The sequence below is a fragment of the Octopus bimaculoides genome, chromosome 17 (genome assembly GCF_001194135.2).
Source record: "Octopus bimaculoides isolate UCB-OBI-ISO-001 chromosome 17, ASM119413v2, whole genome shotgun sequence".
In the NCBI taxonomy this organism is placed as follows: domain Eukaryota; kingdom Metazoa; phylum Mollusca; class Cephalopoda; order Octopoda; family Octopodidae; genus Octopus; species Octopus bimaculoides.
In genome coordinates this window covers 42177683-42193138 of record NC_068997.1, presented here as the reverse complement: position 1 = coordinate 42193138, position 15456 = coordinate 42177683, and the positions used below count along the sequence as shown (strand labels likewise).

The 15456-nt window shown below is 37.8% G+C and overlaps 2 protein-coding genes across 2 annotated transcripts in view; one reads left to right on the top strand and one right to left on the bottom strand.

Annotated features, from left to right (window-relative positions):
• The window catches only part of LOC106870712 (immunoglobulin-binding protein 1), a 38241-nt gene extending 32230 nt beyond the window's left edge, over window positions 1-6011 (bottom strand). Inside the window, exons 1-2 of the mRNA XM_014916880.2 lie at window positions 5877-6011; window positions 1481-1593 (exon numbers count right to left, since the gene is read on the bottom strand). Coding sequence (XP_014772366.1) covers window positions 1481-1593; window positions 5877-5996 — 233 coding nt within the window. The 5' untranslated portion in view covers window positions 5997-6011. The remainder of the gene's footprint in view (window positions 1-1480; window positions 1594-5876) is intronic.
• On the top strand, window positions 6012-14244 carry LOC106870721 (protein FMC1 homolog). The gene is made up of 3 exons (XM_014916890.2): window positions 6012-6145; window positions 7340-7489; window positions 13950-14244. The coding sequence occupies exons 1-3, from the start codon at window positions 6074-6076 to the stop codon at window positions 14049-14051; spliced, it is 324 nt and encodes a 107-aa protein (XP_014772376.1). The 5' UTR covers window positions 6012-6073; the 3' UTR covers window positions 14052-14244.
• The last annotated feature ends 1212 nt before the right edge of the window (window positions 14245-15456 follow it).

Here is a 15456-nt window from a genome sequence, read left to right as displayed (position 1 = left end):
TGAAAGTATTTGACATGAGTGTTTTTGTTTCACTTTTGACACGTAATACTTAAATAGTGGAGGAGATATTATGTTGCCGTGTGCTCGAACTCTGCAAGAAGTTAATAATTCTTTTTGACTAAAACACAACTGGAACCCTAAGTAAGGCATGTGTAAAATTTGAATGGAATTGGTTGTGTAGTTCTCGAGTTTTAGGGATTCACAGACAGACAGACAGACAGACAGACACACATTCTCATTTTTATATATATAGATATATATATATATAATCATCATCATCATCGTTTAACGTCCGCTTTCCATGCTAGCATGGGTTATATATATATATATAGTATAGATATATGAAGAAGAAGGAGCACTCCATTGGTTATGACGACGAGAGTCCCAGCTGATATAATCAACAGAACAGCTTGCATGTGAAACTGTGCAAGTGGATGAGCACTCCACAGATATGTGTAGCCTTAACATAGTTCTCAGGCAGATTCAGTGTGACACAGAGTGTGACAAGGCTAGCCCTTTGAAATACAGGCACTACTAATTTTTGCCAGCTAAGTGGACTGGAGCAATGTGAAATGTAGTGTCTTGCCCAAAGACAAAATGCGTCGCCGGGAATTGAACTCACAACCTTACGATCATGAGTGGAATGCCCTAACCACTAAGCCACATGCCTTCACGGTGTATATGTATACACACATATATACTTATATACATACCTACACACACACACACACATATATATACTTATATACATACCTACACACACACACACACATATATATATATATTATATATATATATACATACACAAATATACATACACACACACACACACACACACACAAAAGCCTGGATGACCAGTTGGGTAAGGTAGCAAAACTCTAAATTTGTCAAGCATTTCTATCTGGCATAGTGCTATGTCTATCACCAAGACACTGTACTCTTAATGGACATGTCTACCTATCCTGAAATAGATACTGCAAAGTGGTACAATTTGACATTCTAAGTAGTGGTTGCACTGTAAAATTAATTGTTTCATTCTTTCATTAACCAGTGTTCTTTAATTAATTCTATTAGCAGAATCACCTGTATCAGACTAATAGTCTAAATAATTGAAGACAGAGGCCGATATGTGCAGAGACTCCAGATGTTGTTCTGCTTTATCAGCCTTGTCTATAGGAGGAGGAACATGTCATCAAGGGAGCCTCTCTGTAGTTGCACAAGGTGCTGAAAATAGCAGCAAAATCTCCCACAAATCATCACACAGCCTACCACCTTCAACAAAAAGAAATGGTACATAATGTAGTCCTAGAAAGATAGGGTCACAACCAGGATACCTTTAAATACAGGTTGGTTCATGTAGGGCTGATTTGTGGTTAAGTGACAACTTTATGCACCAATGATAGCAACAGGAAACAAAACATAAAAGATGATGTAACATCAATTAAGTGGAGGAGAGAGAGAGAGAGAGGTAGAGACTTACTTTAGACTGCTTGTTGTAACTTCATCAATATCTTCATTATCACTGAATAAATGCAGGAGGTTCACCTTGTGGACGGCTTTTTCAGCTTCTGGAATACATTGGGCCACCTTTTGCTGAAGAAAACAGACAAACAAATAGCATTTAATTAAAGAGTCTGCTGAACAAGATTTCTTAATTCTAGGTGTTAGAAGGAGATAGAAGAAAGTTTACCTCAAGCCTATAACTCATGAGGCTGGAGATTATCAGGGTCTTCAAGCTGTTTAAGTGAATGATGAAAGTACTAATCCCATTCAAGAGGAATCTGCTACTCTCACAGAGTTAACTCCCAGCTGCTGCTGCTGTTGCGCATTTTTAGCTGATCAGACTGGATTAACATGAAGAGAAGTATCTTGCTCAAGGATACAGTGTACTGCCTAGCTTAAGGGTTGAACTTACAGCCTACTCTTTTTTTTTTTTAACTTGTTTCAGTCATTTGACTGCAGCCATGCTGGAGCACCACCTTTAGTCGAGCAAATCGACCCCAGGACTTATTCTTTGTAAGCCTAGTACTTATTCTATCAGTCACTTTTGCCGAACCGCTAAATTACGGGGACGTAAACACACCAACATCGGTTGTCAAGCGATGTTGCGGGGAGGGGAACAAACACAGACAAACAAACACACACATACATATACATATATACGACGGGCTTCTTTCAGTTTCCGTCTACCAAATCCACTCACAAGGCTTTGGTCGGCCCGAGGCTATAATAGAAGACACTTGCGCAAGGACTGAACCTGGAACCATGTGGTTGGTAAGCAAGTTACTTACCACACAGCCACTCCTACTAACTGTGAACCCAACATCCCTAGCCACTAGACCACGTCTTTTGCAGAATGAGAAAGGAGATAGGAGCAATCTTTCAATACAGAAGATAATAAAAGAAATGCTGTTCTGTATGATTGTGAAATATTCAACAGTTTAGAATTTAAAATCTGAAATAACTGCTTCTGCTCTTAAAGGTAATCAAAAACCAACAGATATTGTATTTGTATCATCATTCAATGTCCACTTTTCCATGCTTGCATGAGTCAGAGGGAATTTGTTGAGGCAGATTTTCTATGGCTGGATGTCCTTCCTATCACCAACTCTTACCTGTTTCTAAGCAAGGTAATATTCCCCCGTGGCCAGACATGTTTTCATGGAAGACAGGAAATAAACAACATCGTTTGCATGACAGTGCCTATACAAGGGTACACACACACAAACACAACAATACATATATAATCATTGGATGGGCTTCTTTCAATTTCCACCAACTAAATCCACTCAGAAGGCTTTGGCTGGTCAAGAGCTATAGTAGAAGGCACCCAAGGTGCCATGCAGTGAGACTGAACCCAAGACCCCATTGTTGGGAAGCAAGCTTCTTAACCACACTACCATGCCTACACCTATTATTTATATCATTACTTGGATAAATACTATATATATATGTGGTGCTTTTATGCAGCATCATAAACGAACCCATGCTGGTGCTATGCAAAGGCACCCAGTACACTCTGTAAAGTGGTTGACATTAGGAACGACATCCAGTTGTAGAAATTATGCCAAAACAGACATGGAGCCTGGGCAGCTCTTGTCAAACCGTCCATTCCATGCCAGCAAGGAAAGTGGATGTTAAATGATGATGATATGTATATAATTGAAAGAAAGAGTACAGTGAATTGCGATGGGAAGTGGAAAACCTAATGTTCTGCACAGAGTCCTTCATCGGGGAAAAGTAGAAAGAAATGAAATTAAAAAGACAGCATATTCACTGTAATGTTTTTGTCAATTTTATTAAATGACACAAGTTTTGCCAATACAGACCAACACTAGTCTCTTTCAAGTTTGTTTGTGTGTGTATAAATCCCCCTCTCTCTCTCTCTCTATATATATATATACATACATGCATGCATACACACAAGCACATAGGTACAAAACAAGGTGGAGAAAATAAAACTTGAATGCCAAAGGTCAGAGTAAAATAGCATTTCATTGAAGTTGAAAGTCTTTTCAGCTTCAATAATATTCAGAGAGAGAGAGAGAGACCATAATTTAGTGATAAGTTACATTAAGCTTACAGAAAAACGTAAACTCATAGATAAATTTAACTATTCAACCTACATGGCTTCATAGTTGTATGTATCCTCAAATCAAAACTTAGTTGAGATGTTACAATTTGGGACAGTTTGACAGCAAACTGAAATTCTGGAACTTAATTCTGTATCGGAACTTGTTTTCCTGAGATAAATTCCATGTTGTTCAAAATGTGGCTTCTTCATACAAATAATGGAATTTTACATAGTTGTGTTCAACCTCACCCAAGAGAAATCTATAAAGTATGCTGGGGGTCTTAAGGGCAGTGGGTCATCCTTGCTGTTCACGTTTGGGATAATAGCGCTGGGGTGACATTGCTGGGAAAATTGTGGACTGTAAGTATAACTTACATAACTTAGATATGTTTCAACCAAAGATTGGCCCAGGCCATGTCTAACTTAGTAGCAGTCAATTTTAAGTCAAGATTTGTAGTATCATGGCTCATTCAAGTAGGGAGTTGTCGTTGACTGAGATGTGTTCAGGTATAGGTAGCTTATCTGGTAAACCTTGAAGAAATTTGTCCAGACTGAAGAGAGCCTGTAATATTACACTGCGTGACAAAATTTTAGTATTTTTCTTTTGTCTTGTTTTTGGTCAGTAAGTGTTATTTCCTATTTGCTTCTATCTAGAAATCAAAGGAAATCACTACTATTCCCTTCAAACTTTGCTTCTGTGACCTGGACATCAATGTTTTGAAACTGATTTATTTTCCATTACATTTCAGATAGATTCAGAGCTGAGTTGCTAAAGCAGAAATATCATTATGGCAAATATTCTGCTCAATAGCAAAGATTTGCTTGACCTTAACCACTTACGTATGTCCCTAAGTGGCTGACAATATATGCATCTCTGGTCATGAGCAGGAGTAGTGGGGGAGCATCATAGCCAAGTGTTGAGAGGGATTCTTTGGGGTTTGAATAACTGTAAAAAAAAAGCAAGGTTTGAAAGACATATTAGCCATTTTGCATACTTTCTAGGGGTAAACAAATAGGAAATAACAGTTGCTACCCAAGGACATTACACAGCATTATTTGTGCTGAGAAGTTGGTGAGCAGGCAAAATGCTCAGTGGAACCAGTTGAACACTGTGGTTGATATAATCAACTTATCCCCTCCCCGAAATTGCTGGCCTTGTGCCAAAATTTGAAATCAAAATTATTTTTGCTGAGAGGATTTGGGGGAAGAATATAGGTTGATCTGATTTGTTCTTGTTTAATCCTAGATAAATGACCTATGGTCAAAGCCATTCCTACAGTGACAATCCCAACTTTTTCCTAGGCAGTGTGCACCCAGTACTATACTATCCAATGTGTCCCTTTTCTAAGTGTGATTTGAGGGAGATTTGGTTGCTATTTCTAGCAGGGCAAACGACCTGTTTCATATAGGTTTGATTCATTGTTGTTTAACCCTAAGTTAGGACTGACTGAGCAAATCTATGAACGAAGGCGTTCTATCCGTGACGATCTCGTCATTTTTTTTTTTCTAGACATAGTATGTCTAAGTCCACATTATCCCCTTCCTTTTTGTAAGTGTGTGGTCTGAAGAAGATTTGGCTATTATTTCTTGCAGGCAGAGCGACCACGTAGAAGTTCCTCCGTTACTATTAGAAAGTTATCTGTTGACGCGTTTCTCATACGAAAGAAGCGTGTATAAAACGTATGTTGTTGTTTGGCAGTGAAACATGAAGTGTGAAAGCATGGGTCGAAGAATTGCGCATAACATGGTGTGGTTTGGGTGGAGGTACTAATATTAAGTGAGAGGAAGAGCTGACCAAAGGAAATGAGAAGGTGACTGGATATCGAAGAAAGCCAGATATATGGACATGTAATATGAATAGATGATGCACATCGCGTTGGTTGGAATAGTATAATGAGGTGGTGTACAAAAGACTTGAGAGGCAACTATTGGGCTAGACTTCCAAACAACCTGTAGACAAACGTTCGAGATGTATCGAGAGATATTCATTGGTTGAGAAGTGGGACCTATGCATACATACACGAAAATGTGTATATATGTATGTGTATGTATTAGTCATAAGATTGCGTTTTAATTGACGATGTGTGGGTATTTTTGATGACATTTTGTAATGTCACTACCATCGGACAAATAAATATGTTCCAGAAAGGAAATATTAGGCTACAGAATAAACACAGATTGAATAGTGTTAACATGTGTAATGAAGACTACACAAACGATAAACAAACAGGGTTTGACAAAGCATAAAAAGATCAACTCTATCTAAAAAAAAAAACTGCATTTCTACATCTGATGTATTTACCTGGTATCCAGGGTCTGATGTGGCTAGGTCAGACGACTCTAGATATTCATAAGCTTTTAATAATTGCTTAAATATCGAAGCGAGCGTGTCACGTCCATTTCCCGTCACATTCTGTGCCATTTTGTCACTAAGGAGCACGAGTTATCTCCCTTCGACGATGAAGAACTCTCCAGGATCTCCAAGATAGCTTCTGCTGGATGGCGGTCAACGCCAACAGTCTCCCCCTGTTAAGGGGCATTATACGGGAACTGAGGCATATCTATGGCAAAGTAAGTTGATTTATTCTTATATAACTAATTTTTACATCTCTTGGAAATGTTTTATCCTTCTTGTAGTCTTCCTTCTAAATCTGTAAACTTTTGTTCAGTTTTGCTTTTAGCATGTTCATTCACAGTCGTCACTTAATTGTCAATAGATTCATCAGAGACACTCACGCGTGTGTGTGTACGTTAAATTACATGTCTTAATTCCTGTGTAATAATGTTTTTATCCCGTTCTCAGGCATCGTTGTTAAAACTTAATTTCTCCACGAACAACCTTGGTAGGTCACAGAACATTAAAGGGAGGTAAGGGTCACTGTTTACTTAAAAGCTGAAGTCTGTGTACTCTGCTTAAAGAATTATATAACCACCTCGAAATGAACCTTTTATACTCAGATGGTTCGTCTACTTACTGATAACGTTACTTTTGTAGACGCGGTGACGATTGCCACTTTAGATGTAACAGAAAGATTCGTAGATTTGGATGGTTACTCAACCTATTAGAAATCTTACCCAAATTAAACCTTCTTTCTCGAAGCGCGAAAGGCACATTAGATAACGTAGTCCTAGATATGCAGTGCCTAGAGGAAGCTGAAATGGCCATGATAAATATTGTTTATGATAGATTTGCTCAGTCAAAGATGACGTGTGTACAATGGAATCGACAACAGAAGGACAAACAAATGTAAAGAAAGCTTAAAGCATCAGACAAAGTTTTTTAATATGTTCCGTCTCTTTGCGGTCTGCGTTCAAATCCCACCTATGTCAATCTTGCCCTTCGTCCTTCCAAATCAATAAAATAGAGTACCAGTCAAGTATGGGGGTAGATGTAATAAACAATGCCACAACCGCCCAACTCTGTGACCTTGTGCCTCTGTTAAAAGCTTTTAAGTTTTCTTTACATTTGTTTGTCATTCTCTAGGTCATTCTCTAGGTGACCCTCATACCCCAAGGGGGTCCAGACTACTATGTAGGGTAGTCGTTGATCGGATGGGTTCGCCGACTGGAAGGAATGCTTTAGCCTCTCATTAATTCCGACGGTCGGACCCGCTTAACCCGCCGCGCGATCGATTCTACACGGCCGGCGTGTAGATACTGTGTGTAGTTATTCTTAGACAGTTACCAGTTTATAAAAATAGAGTGACAATATTTGTTTAAATGCATTTTCTTTAAATATCAATTTCCTTTTTCTTTTAATTTGAGGGCCTATATCAGTCTCCATCCTATCTCTACATGAAAGATCAGTTCCATAAATCAAGTGTAACCAGTGAAAAATATTGTCGTAGTAAAACAGATCTTCAGTATCAAGCAATGACATACCTTACTTTTCTGGAAAGTTCTCGGCTACTTCAGGTAAGTTACCAAAATAAATATTATTTACATTAGAATGAGATGTGCATCATCATCATCATCATCATCATCATCATAACATCCACTTTTCCATGCTGGACAGTTTTATTTTACCTGTGGCCTGGACAGATTTTCTACAGCTGAATGCCTTTCCTGTCACCAAGCCTCATCTGTTTCCAAGCAAAGTAATACTTCAGCATGGCTTAGACATATTCTCACAAAATATTGGCAGCAGATGACACTACTTATCAAAAGCTAAAACGATGCAAAACGCATTGTGACCAGTGATGTATGACATTTGATAGTCTGGTCGATCAAATGATCATGTGTTTCAGTCAGGGAGGGAAGGGTAGTGCCAAGGAAAATTTATTTCTCCAGATCTTGAGATTTGGTGACTGGAAAGGAAGAAATAATCAAATAATCCTCAAGACAAAGACTTGGGTGCTTGTAATGGTAATCTCTATTAAAGGCACCTGAGTACCTGGTGGTGTTAAACTGGGAAGTGGATTATGCCTACCACCTAAGAACTTTGAATGCAAAGAAATGTAACAAACACTGCAAAGATTTTTGTTTGATGCTTTGACAATTCAACTAATCCAATACCATGGAATGGTGCTTTGTTTTATCAGGCCTGAAAGGATGAAAGTCAAGGTTGGCTTCAGTGGGATTTGAACTCAGAGTGAAGAGAGCCAGAACAGATACTACTATGCATCTTGTCCTATGCTCTAATGACTCTACCCTAAAACAAACTTAATTCTTCAGCATTCTGATTATTCTGTCAAATGTAATGCTTATTTATTCATTCCTTTGAAATTAATCATACGCTATCTCATAACTTCAAGATTTCAATAATGAGATTGTTTACTTTTAGAATGGCATTGTAGGGTAGGTGTATCATGTCAGATCTAGTCAGTTGAACATAGAACAGGTAGAATATTCTATCCAGATATGGCCAGTTTAAATGTTACATATTGCAACTTCGGTTGAAATGTAGAAATGATGACTCTCAGTAGATTCCTTTCATTCATGTAATTGTAGTCAGAAAAGGTCATTACTTGTTGATGATAATTACTGACACTGAAAAGGGAAGGTCATTCATCACCAAATAGATAAGTTATTCAACTGTATCTCTCCCATTTTACAAAACCTTTTGTGCCCTAAGAAAGAAGGTATTTGACAGGGTGCATCGTTTAGCTTGGTGGCAGGAACTAGCATTCTCATTAACAGCATTTCTGTCAAACTAAAATATTGCCTGGAACTGTAATCATCATCATCATCATCATCATCTAACATCTGCTTTCCATGCTGGTATGGGTTGGATGGTTTGACTGAAAACTGGTAAGCTGGGGAGCTGCACCAGGTTCCAATCTGGTTTGATATGGATTCTTGAGCTAGATGCCCTTCCTAACACCAATCACTCCAAGAGTGTAGTGGGTGCTATTTACATGCCAGTTATGAAACACCAGCATCAGCCACAACTACAATCTCATTTGGCTTGACAGGTCTTCTCAAGCGCAGTATATCACCAAAGGTCTCAGTCATTGTCACTGCCTCTGAGGCCCAGAGTTGAAGGGGTGCTTTTTATGTGCTACCAGTTACATGACACTGGCTTCAGCCACGACTGATTTAACTTGGTTTAATGAGTCTTCTCAAGCATGGCATATTGCCAAAGGTTTTGGTCACTTGTCATTGCCTCTGTAAGGCCCAACATTCAAAAACTAATTTAGAACCATTACACAGGGGAATAAGTTCATTAATTAGGTAATGAAGCAACATCAAATGTGCTGGTAATATGCTTTATTTGTACTAAAACAATTTGTTCATACCTTAGGTGTACCTTAGTAAAGTAGATGGGGTCCTACTTTTTTTTTTTTTTTTTCAATATCACTTTTATTTTATGCTAAGGAGGCAAGCTGGAAGAATTGTTACCGTGTGGGGTAAAATACTTAGCATCACTTACATTCTGAGTTCAAATTCCGCTGAGGTTGACTTTGCCTTTCATCCTCTTGGGGTCAATAAAACAAGTACCATTTGTGCATTGAGGTCGTTTAATTGATTTAACCCCTTCCCTGAAAATGCTGGCCTTATGCTGAAATTTGAAACCAATATCACTTTTATTTTATTTTATGCTAACATAAAGAAGAAAAAGCCTGCAAATTACTCCTGTGAACTGACATAAACATCCTGCAAATTTCTTTTGAGAGATTCCCATTACTATTTGTTGGGGCAATGCATTGCATTGGATCACTCCTAAAGAGTTCATCTTCATGTAGTGTATCTATAAGAACTTAATCTGTCAGAATTTCTATCCTTCCTCAAGCTATACTTGTAGTAGGATTTAAATTCAGTACTGCAAGTTAGAAAAACATTTGTCTATTAAAGCAGTAAACCTCACCTACTGAAGATATTTATTGCTAAGTTTGTTTGAGATGCCATGATCATAAATACAGTGCTATGCCAATGACATTATGTCAAGAATCCTCTTAAATTGTCCATTTTGATTGAAATATAACCAAACGGTTTCATTACTTGATAAATAATGAAAGTAGACAGTAGTATGAGGAACTCCTTATGATAAAAGTACACCTGAATGTCGTCATGTAGTTTTGTCTTTTCCTTGAATGCAGACAGACCCAGAAACTCTTCCACAGGCTGTGTTTGTGCAGAATAGATTTTGAAGCAAATGCACATATAAAAGTATACAGGGTGTCCATAATTTTCTGAACAATTGAAAAATTCAGGAAAAATAAGGCTAACTCAGTTTGTTGACAAACATATAAAGTCTTATTAGAAACATCTGAACACTTCTACGTGGGCTCCATTGCTTGCATGCAGTACATCTAGATGATACAATACAATAAATTGTGGAAGTTTTAAAATTAATTTATGAATGCCCTGTATTACTCTTTTACTTGTTTCAATCATTTGACTGCAGCCATGCTGGAGCACTGCCTTCAGTCGAATCAAATCGACCCCAGGACTTATTCTTTGTCAGCCTAGTACTTATTCTATCGGTCTCTTTTGCCGAAGCACTAAGTTACGGGGACATAAACACACCAGCATTGGTTGTCAAGCGATGTTGGGAGGACAAACACAGACACACAAACATATACACACACATACATATATATATATATATATATATATATATATATATATACACATATATGCAACGGGCTTCTTTCAGTTTCTGTCTACCAAATCCGCTCACAATGCTTTGGTCGGCCCGAGGCTATAGTAGAAGACATTTGCCTAAGGTGCCACGCAGTGGGACTGAGCCCGGAACCATGTGGTTGGTAACAAAGCTACTTACCACACAGCCACTCCTGCGCCTATGTATTAACTACGTTACTTATAAACTTCTTGCATGAAAGCATCTTTATTTTCAAAGAAATCCAAAGCCATTTCAAAATGACTCTAATACCAACTAAGACAGGTACCATTCAACAACCAGCAAATTTCAGTGTGAAACTGGGAATGATTAAAATCTTCATTGTTTTGTTTACACTGCTTTCTGAATAATCAGTTGTTGAGAAAATTATTCCTAATTTTGTTAATTGTAATGAATAATGTAAGCGATCCCTAAGGTTGATGGCTTACTCTATGCATTGCCAATATACTAAGCACTGACTTTGGTGTGTATGAACTGAATCCATGGTGGCCATCCCCATTGATGGAGCTTCAGCAGTTCCCACTGTCATCTTTTTGTTTGAGGACTCACTCTTTCTTTAAAGAACTCTTCCATAAATACCAACTCTCCTTTAGCATCTGTTACTAAACGACTAACAGATAATATCTCTTGATAATATATCTTTTGTATACTGAACCCAAGCTAAATAATAAGTTTGCATTCTTTGGTAGAGTTAATTCATCCAGTTGTTACAAAAATGAGACAGTCTTCAAAAACATTGTAGGCGCAGGAGTGGCTGTGTGGTAAGTAGCTTGCTTACCAACCACATGGTTCCGGGTTCATTCACACTGCGTGGCACCTTGGGGAATTGTCTTCTATTATAGCTTCGGGCGGACCAAAGCCTTGTGAGTGGATTTGGTAGACGGAAACTGAAAGAAGCACATTGTATATATGTATATATACATGTATGTGTGTGTATATGTTTGTGTGTCTGTGTTTGTCCCCCCAACATTGCTTGACAACCGATGGTGGTGTGTTTACGTCCCCCGTAACTTAGCGATTTGGCAAAAGAGACCGATAGAATAAGTACTAGACTGACAAAGTATAAGTCCTGGGGTTGATTTGCTCGACTAAAGGCAGTGCTCCAGCATGGCCGCAGTCAAATGACTGAAACAAGTAAAAGAGTAATGTGTTTTCAACATCCTTTCTTTTTCCAATGGTTTGTCAGTGTATTGTATTATTGCTGCAAGGAATTTTATAATGTCAGTTACTGGTTTATGCAACATGGTACACAGAACTCCGTTCACAGCTGGTCGGGTAAATTTCTTGTCAAGAGTATTTTATTTTCTGGATCAGCATGGAAGCCATCATCTTCTTGCATTGATGTCAGTTGTTTGCAAAATTAGTGTTCGAATGCTTTAACCCTCTAGTGTTTAAACCATCCATTTCCAGCCAAAATATTTTCCCTACTTTATGTTCAAACTGACCATATCTGGCCCTTCACACCTACCCTACAATGTCATTAACTACCCTAACATCAAAATCTTGAAGCTATGGAATAATGCAGGATTAATTCAAAACTATGTGGATTAATAAGCATTACATTTAATAATGTGGAGGCGCAATGGCCCAGTGATTAAGGCAGCGGACTCGCGGTCATAGGATCGCGGTTTCAATTCCCAGACTGGGCCTTGTGAGTGTTTATTGAGCGAAAACACCCAAAGCTCCACGAGGCTCCGGCAGGGGATGGTGTTGAACCCTGCTGTACTCTTTCACCACAACTTTCTCTCACTCTTACTTCCTGTGCCTGTAATTCAAAGGGTCAGCCTTGTCACACTGTGTCACGCTGAATATCCCCGAGAACTACGTTAAGGATACACGTGTCTGTGGAGTGCTCAGCCACTTGCACGTTAATTTCATGAGCAGGCTGTTCCATTGATCGGATCAACTGGAACCCTCGACGGAGTGCCAACACACAACACATTTAATAAAATAATCAGAATGTTAAAGGGTTAAAATAAGATAGACTGTTTCTGTTCTTATCTTGAAAGTCTCTTAGATGCAATGAAAGCAGTTTTTGGCAAATCAAGCAAATTTGTAATAGCTTGTTTGTTGGTGATAGAATAAAGCTGTATTTTAAATATTTGATACTGTTCTGTTGACGTTTCTTCTTTGGTTCTACCTACCTATGAAAATATTATTATAAATGTATATATTATTTTTTTCCCCATTTTTCGTTGAATGAAAACAACGATTGTGCTTATTGCAGGTTTTACTATCAACTACCATTTTATATCTATGCCCCTTGTTCCCTCATTATCCCTGGGTTTTTTTTTTTTTAACGCTTCTTACCGTGACTTGCCATCTAGCGCCCCTCAGTGTCTAAATTAATGATTTCTAAAGTTGACATTCCTGCCACGCACTCCACCACTTAGAGGGTGACAGCTCCCGCTTTAGGAATCAACGCTTAAAAGTTGTAGTGTTTGTGATGTAATGTTCAGGGGAGATAACTTCAGCTGAAATGTTCACTTTTCCTCAACGTCTATCATCTCCCCAAATAGAACAATATATTCTTTTAAAAGTCTGTGTTTTTGCTTTGCAATTAGTCTAATTCGTTAAATGTTTTAATTATGAATAAATTATGTTTATGTTTAGTAAAAGTATTTATCATATTTAGAATCAAAACTGAAAGAACGTCACTTAAATATTATATTCTTGTGATCTGTGATTTTGAGAAAAGAAACAGGATGTTGGCATCAAATCATCCTTTCATCAGTGGCAGAAGCATCGTTGTTCATTTACATTCAGTCGCTGATATTGCCACAAGCTAAAGTAGCTGGTTTTAAAATCTTGAAAGAGATTCAAGTAGTAAGGATAATAAACAGTAATGTGGGGCAATGTAACTGACTTACCCCCTCCCCCAAATTTGCTGGCTTTGTGCCAAAATTTGAAATAAAGGTGGTGGGCTAGCAGAATAGTTAGTACACCAGGCAAAATGCTTAGTGGTATTTTATCTGTCTTCATGTTCTGAGTTCACATTCTGCTATGATTGACTTTGCCTTTCATCCTTTCGAGGTCAATAAAATAAGTACCAGTTGAGCACTGGAGTTGATGTAATCAACTTAACCCTTCCCTGAATTTGCTGGCCTTGTGCCAAAATTTGAAACCAATATGATGTCTTTCTATGTGTGTAGTTGATATCTTAGTATTGAATGAGTGTTTCATTGTAATTCTTTTATAAGTAGTGAACATAAGTAAAAACAATATTGTTAAATGCTGTAATTTTTTTTTGACTATTTAAGTGATGTTTACATTCTGCTTATTACATTGTAGGAGGTGACAGACATGTACAAAGGAGCTGGTGAAAGAAGTGTTGAAGCTAGTGCTGAACTAGTTGGTCTGAAGTTACCCAAGAATCCTGTGCCTGAAACTTGAACTGGAATAAGAAAAGGACTTGGAATAAATTTTTTAAAATAAAAAGTTAAAAAAAAGAGCAAGAAAACACAAAAATGAAAAACAAAAATCAGTAAAAACAGACAATAATGAAAGATAATATTTTTGTTTTTAGTTTATTTATTTTATTGTACATGATCTCTCATTGCAAATAAATGCTATTTCTGTTTTTAAAGTAATTGTTAAGCAAATAATTTTCACAATATTTGGAAATGATTGATTTACAATAATCACACAATGTGAAGACAAGGAAACACAAACATACACACATATATACCACAGGCTTCTTTTAGTTTCCAAATTAAAATATCTGCTCATAAGGTCCCCTCTGGGGTGGTTGGTGTTTGGAAGGATATCCAACCGTAAGAATCATGCCAAAACAGATAGCGAACCCCAGTGCAGTATTCTGCTTAGCCAGCTCCTGTCAAACTGTCCAACCCATGCCAGCATGGAAAACGGATGTTAAATGACGATGACGGTGATGATGAAGGCTTTGGTCAGCCTGAGGCTATTGTAGAAGATCCTTGCTCATGGTGTCATACAGTGGGACTGAGAACCTGCAACCATGTGGTCAGGAAGCAAACTTCTCAACGACAGAGCTATAGTTGGACCTAGGAGTAAAAAAATATGTTGAATGTTTTAATGTGAGTATTTTAAGTGGTCAAATATTTAAGGTACTGGACTATTGAGCTCAACCAATATCTGTGTATTGGTTGGTATATTTCTCTATTCTTTACAGCATAAACTAAACCACCCCTATATCAGAGTTTGATGTTTATTCTAGCAGAATTGTTAGCGTGCCAGGCAAAACACTTTGCAGTATTTTGTCTGTTTTTACATTCTGCGTTCAAATTCCTCTGAGGTTGACTTTGCCTTTCATCCTTTCAGGGTTGATAAATTGTGTACCAGTTAAACACTGGGGTTGATATAATTGACTTAGCTCCTCCCCAACAAATTACTCACCTTTTGCCAAAATTTGAAACCAATATTTATTCTATCCTTATTATACGCACATTGGAGTTTTTGTTTTTTTTTTGTACTTGTTAATTACATTGCTAATATTGATAAACAATCTTTGGCAATATTCCATCTATCTTTTTGTTCCGAGTTCAATTTCCACCGAGGTCAACTTGGTCTTTCATCATTTTCAGGTCAATAAAATAAGAAGCTGTTGATCCCTGAGATTGATGTAATCGACTTGCTCCCTTCCTGAAACTTGCTTGCCTGGTACCAAAATTTGAAAACCATATTTGTGAAGGCATCAATCTCTTCCAATATTTCTTCTCCCAGACCTAGCTGGATATTGTTGTTCAGCAGACCTACAATCAAAGGCATTCCAGCTTTGACCATCTCATCTAAATGTTGTGCAGGACTATATTATACAATG

What these genes read in the sequence shown, in the direction of transcription:
- LOC106870721 (XM_014916890.2), top strand. Translation starts at nt 6,074, where the DNA reads ATGGCGGTCAACGCCAACAGTCTCCCCCTGTTAAGGGGCATTATACGG. An exon ending in TGAGGCATATCTATGGCAAA is followed by an intron (nt 6,146 to 7,339) that starts GTAAGTTGATTT and finishes TTTTAATTTGAG; the next exon opens with GGCCTATATCAGTCTCCATC. An exon ending in AAAGTTCTCGGCTACTTCAG is followed by an intron (nt 7,490 to 13,949) that starts GTAAGTTACCAA and finishes ATTACATTGTAG; the next exon opens with GAGGTGACAGACATGTACAA.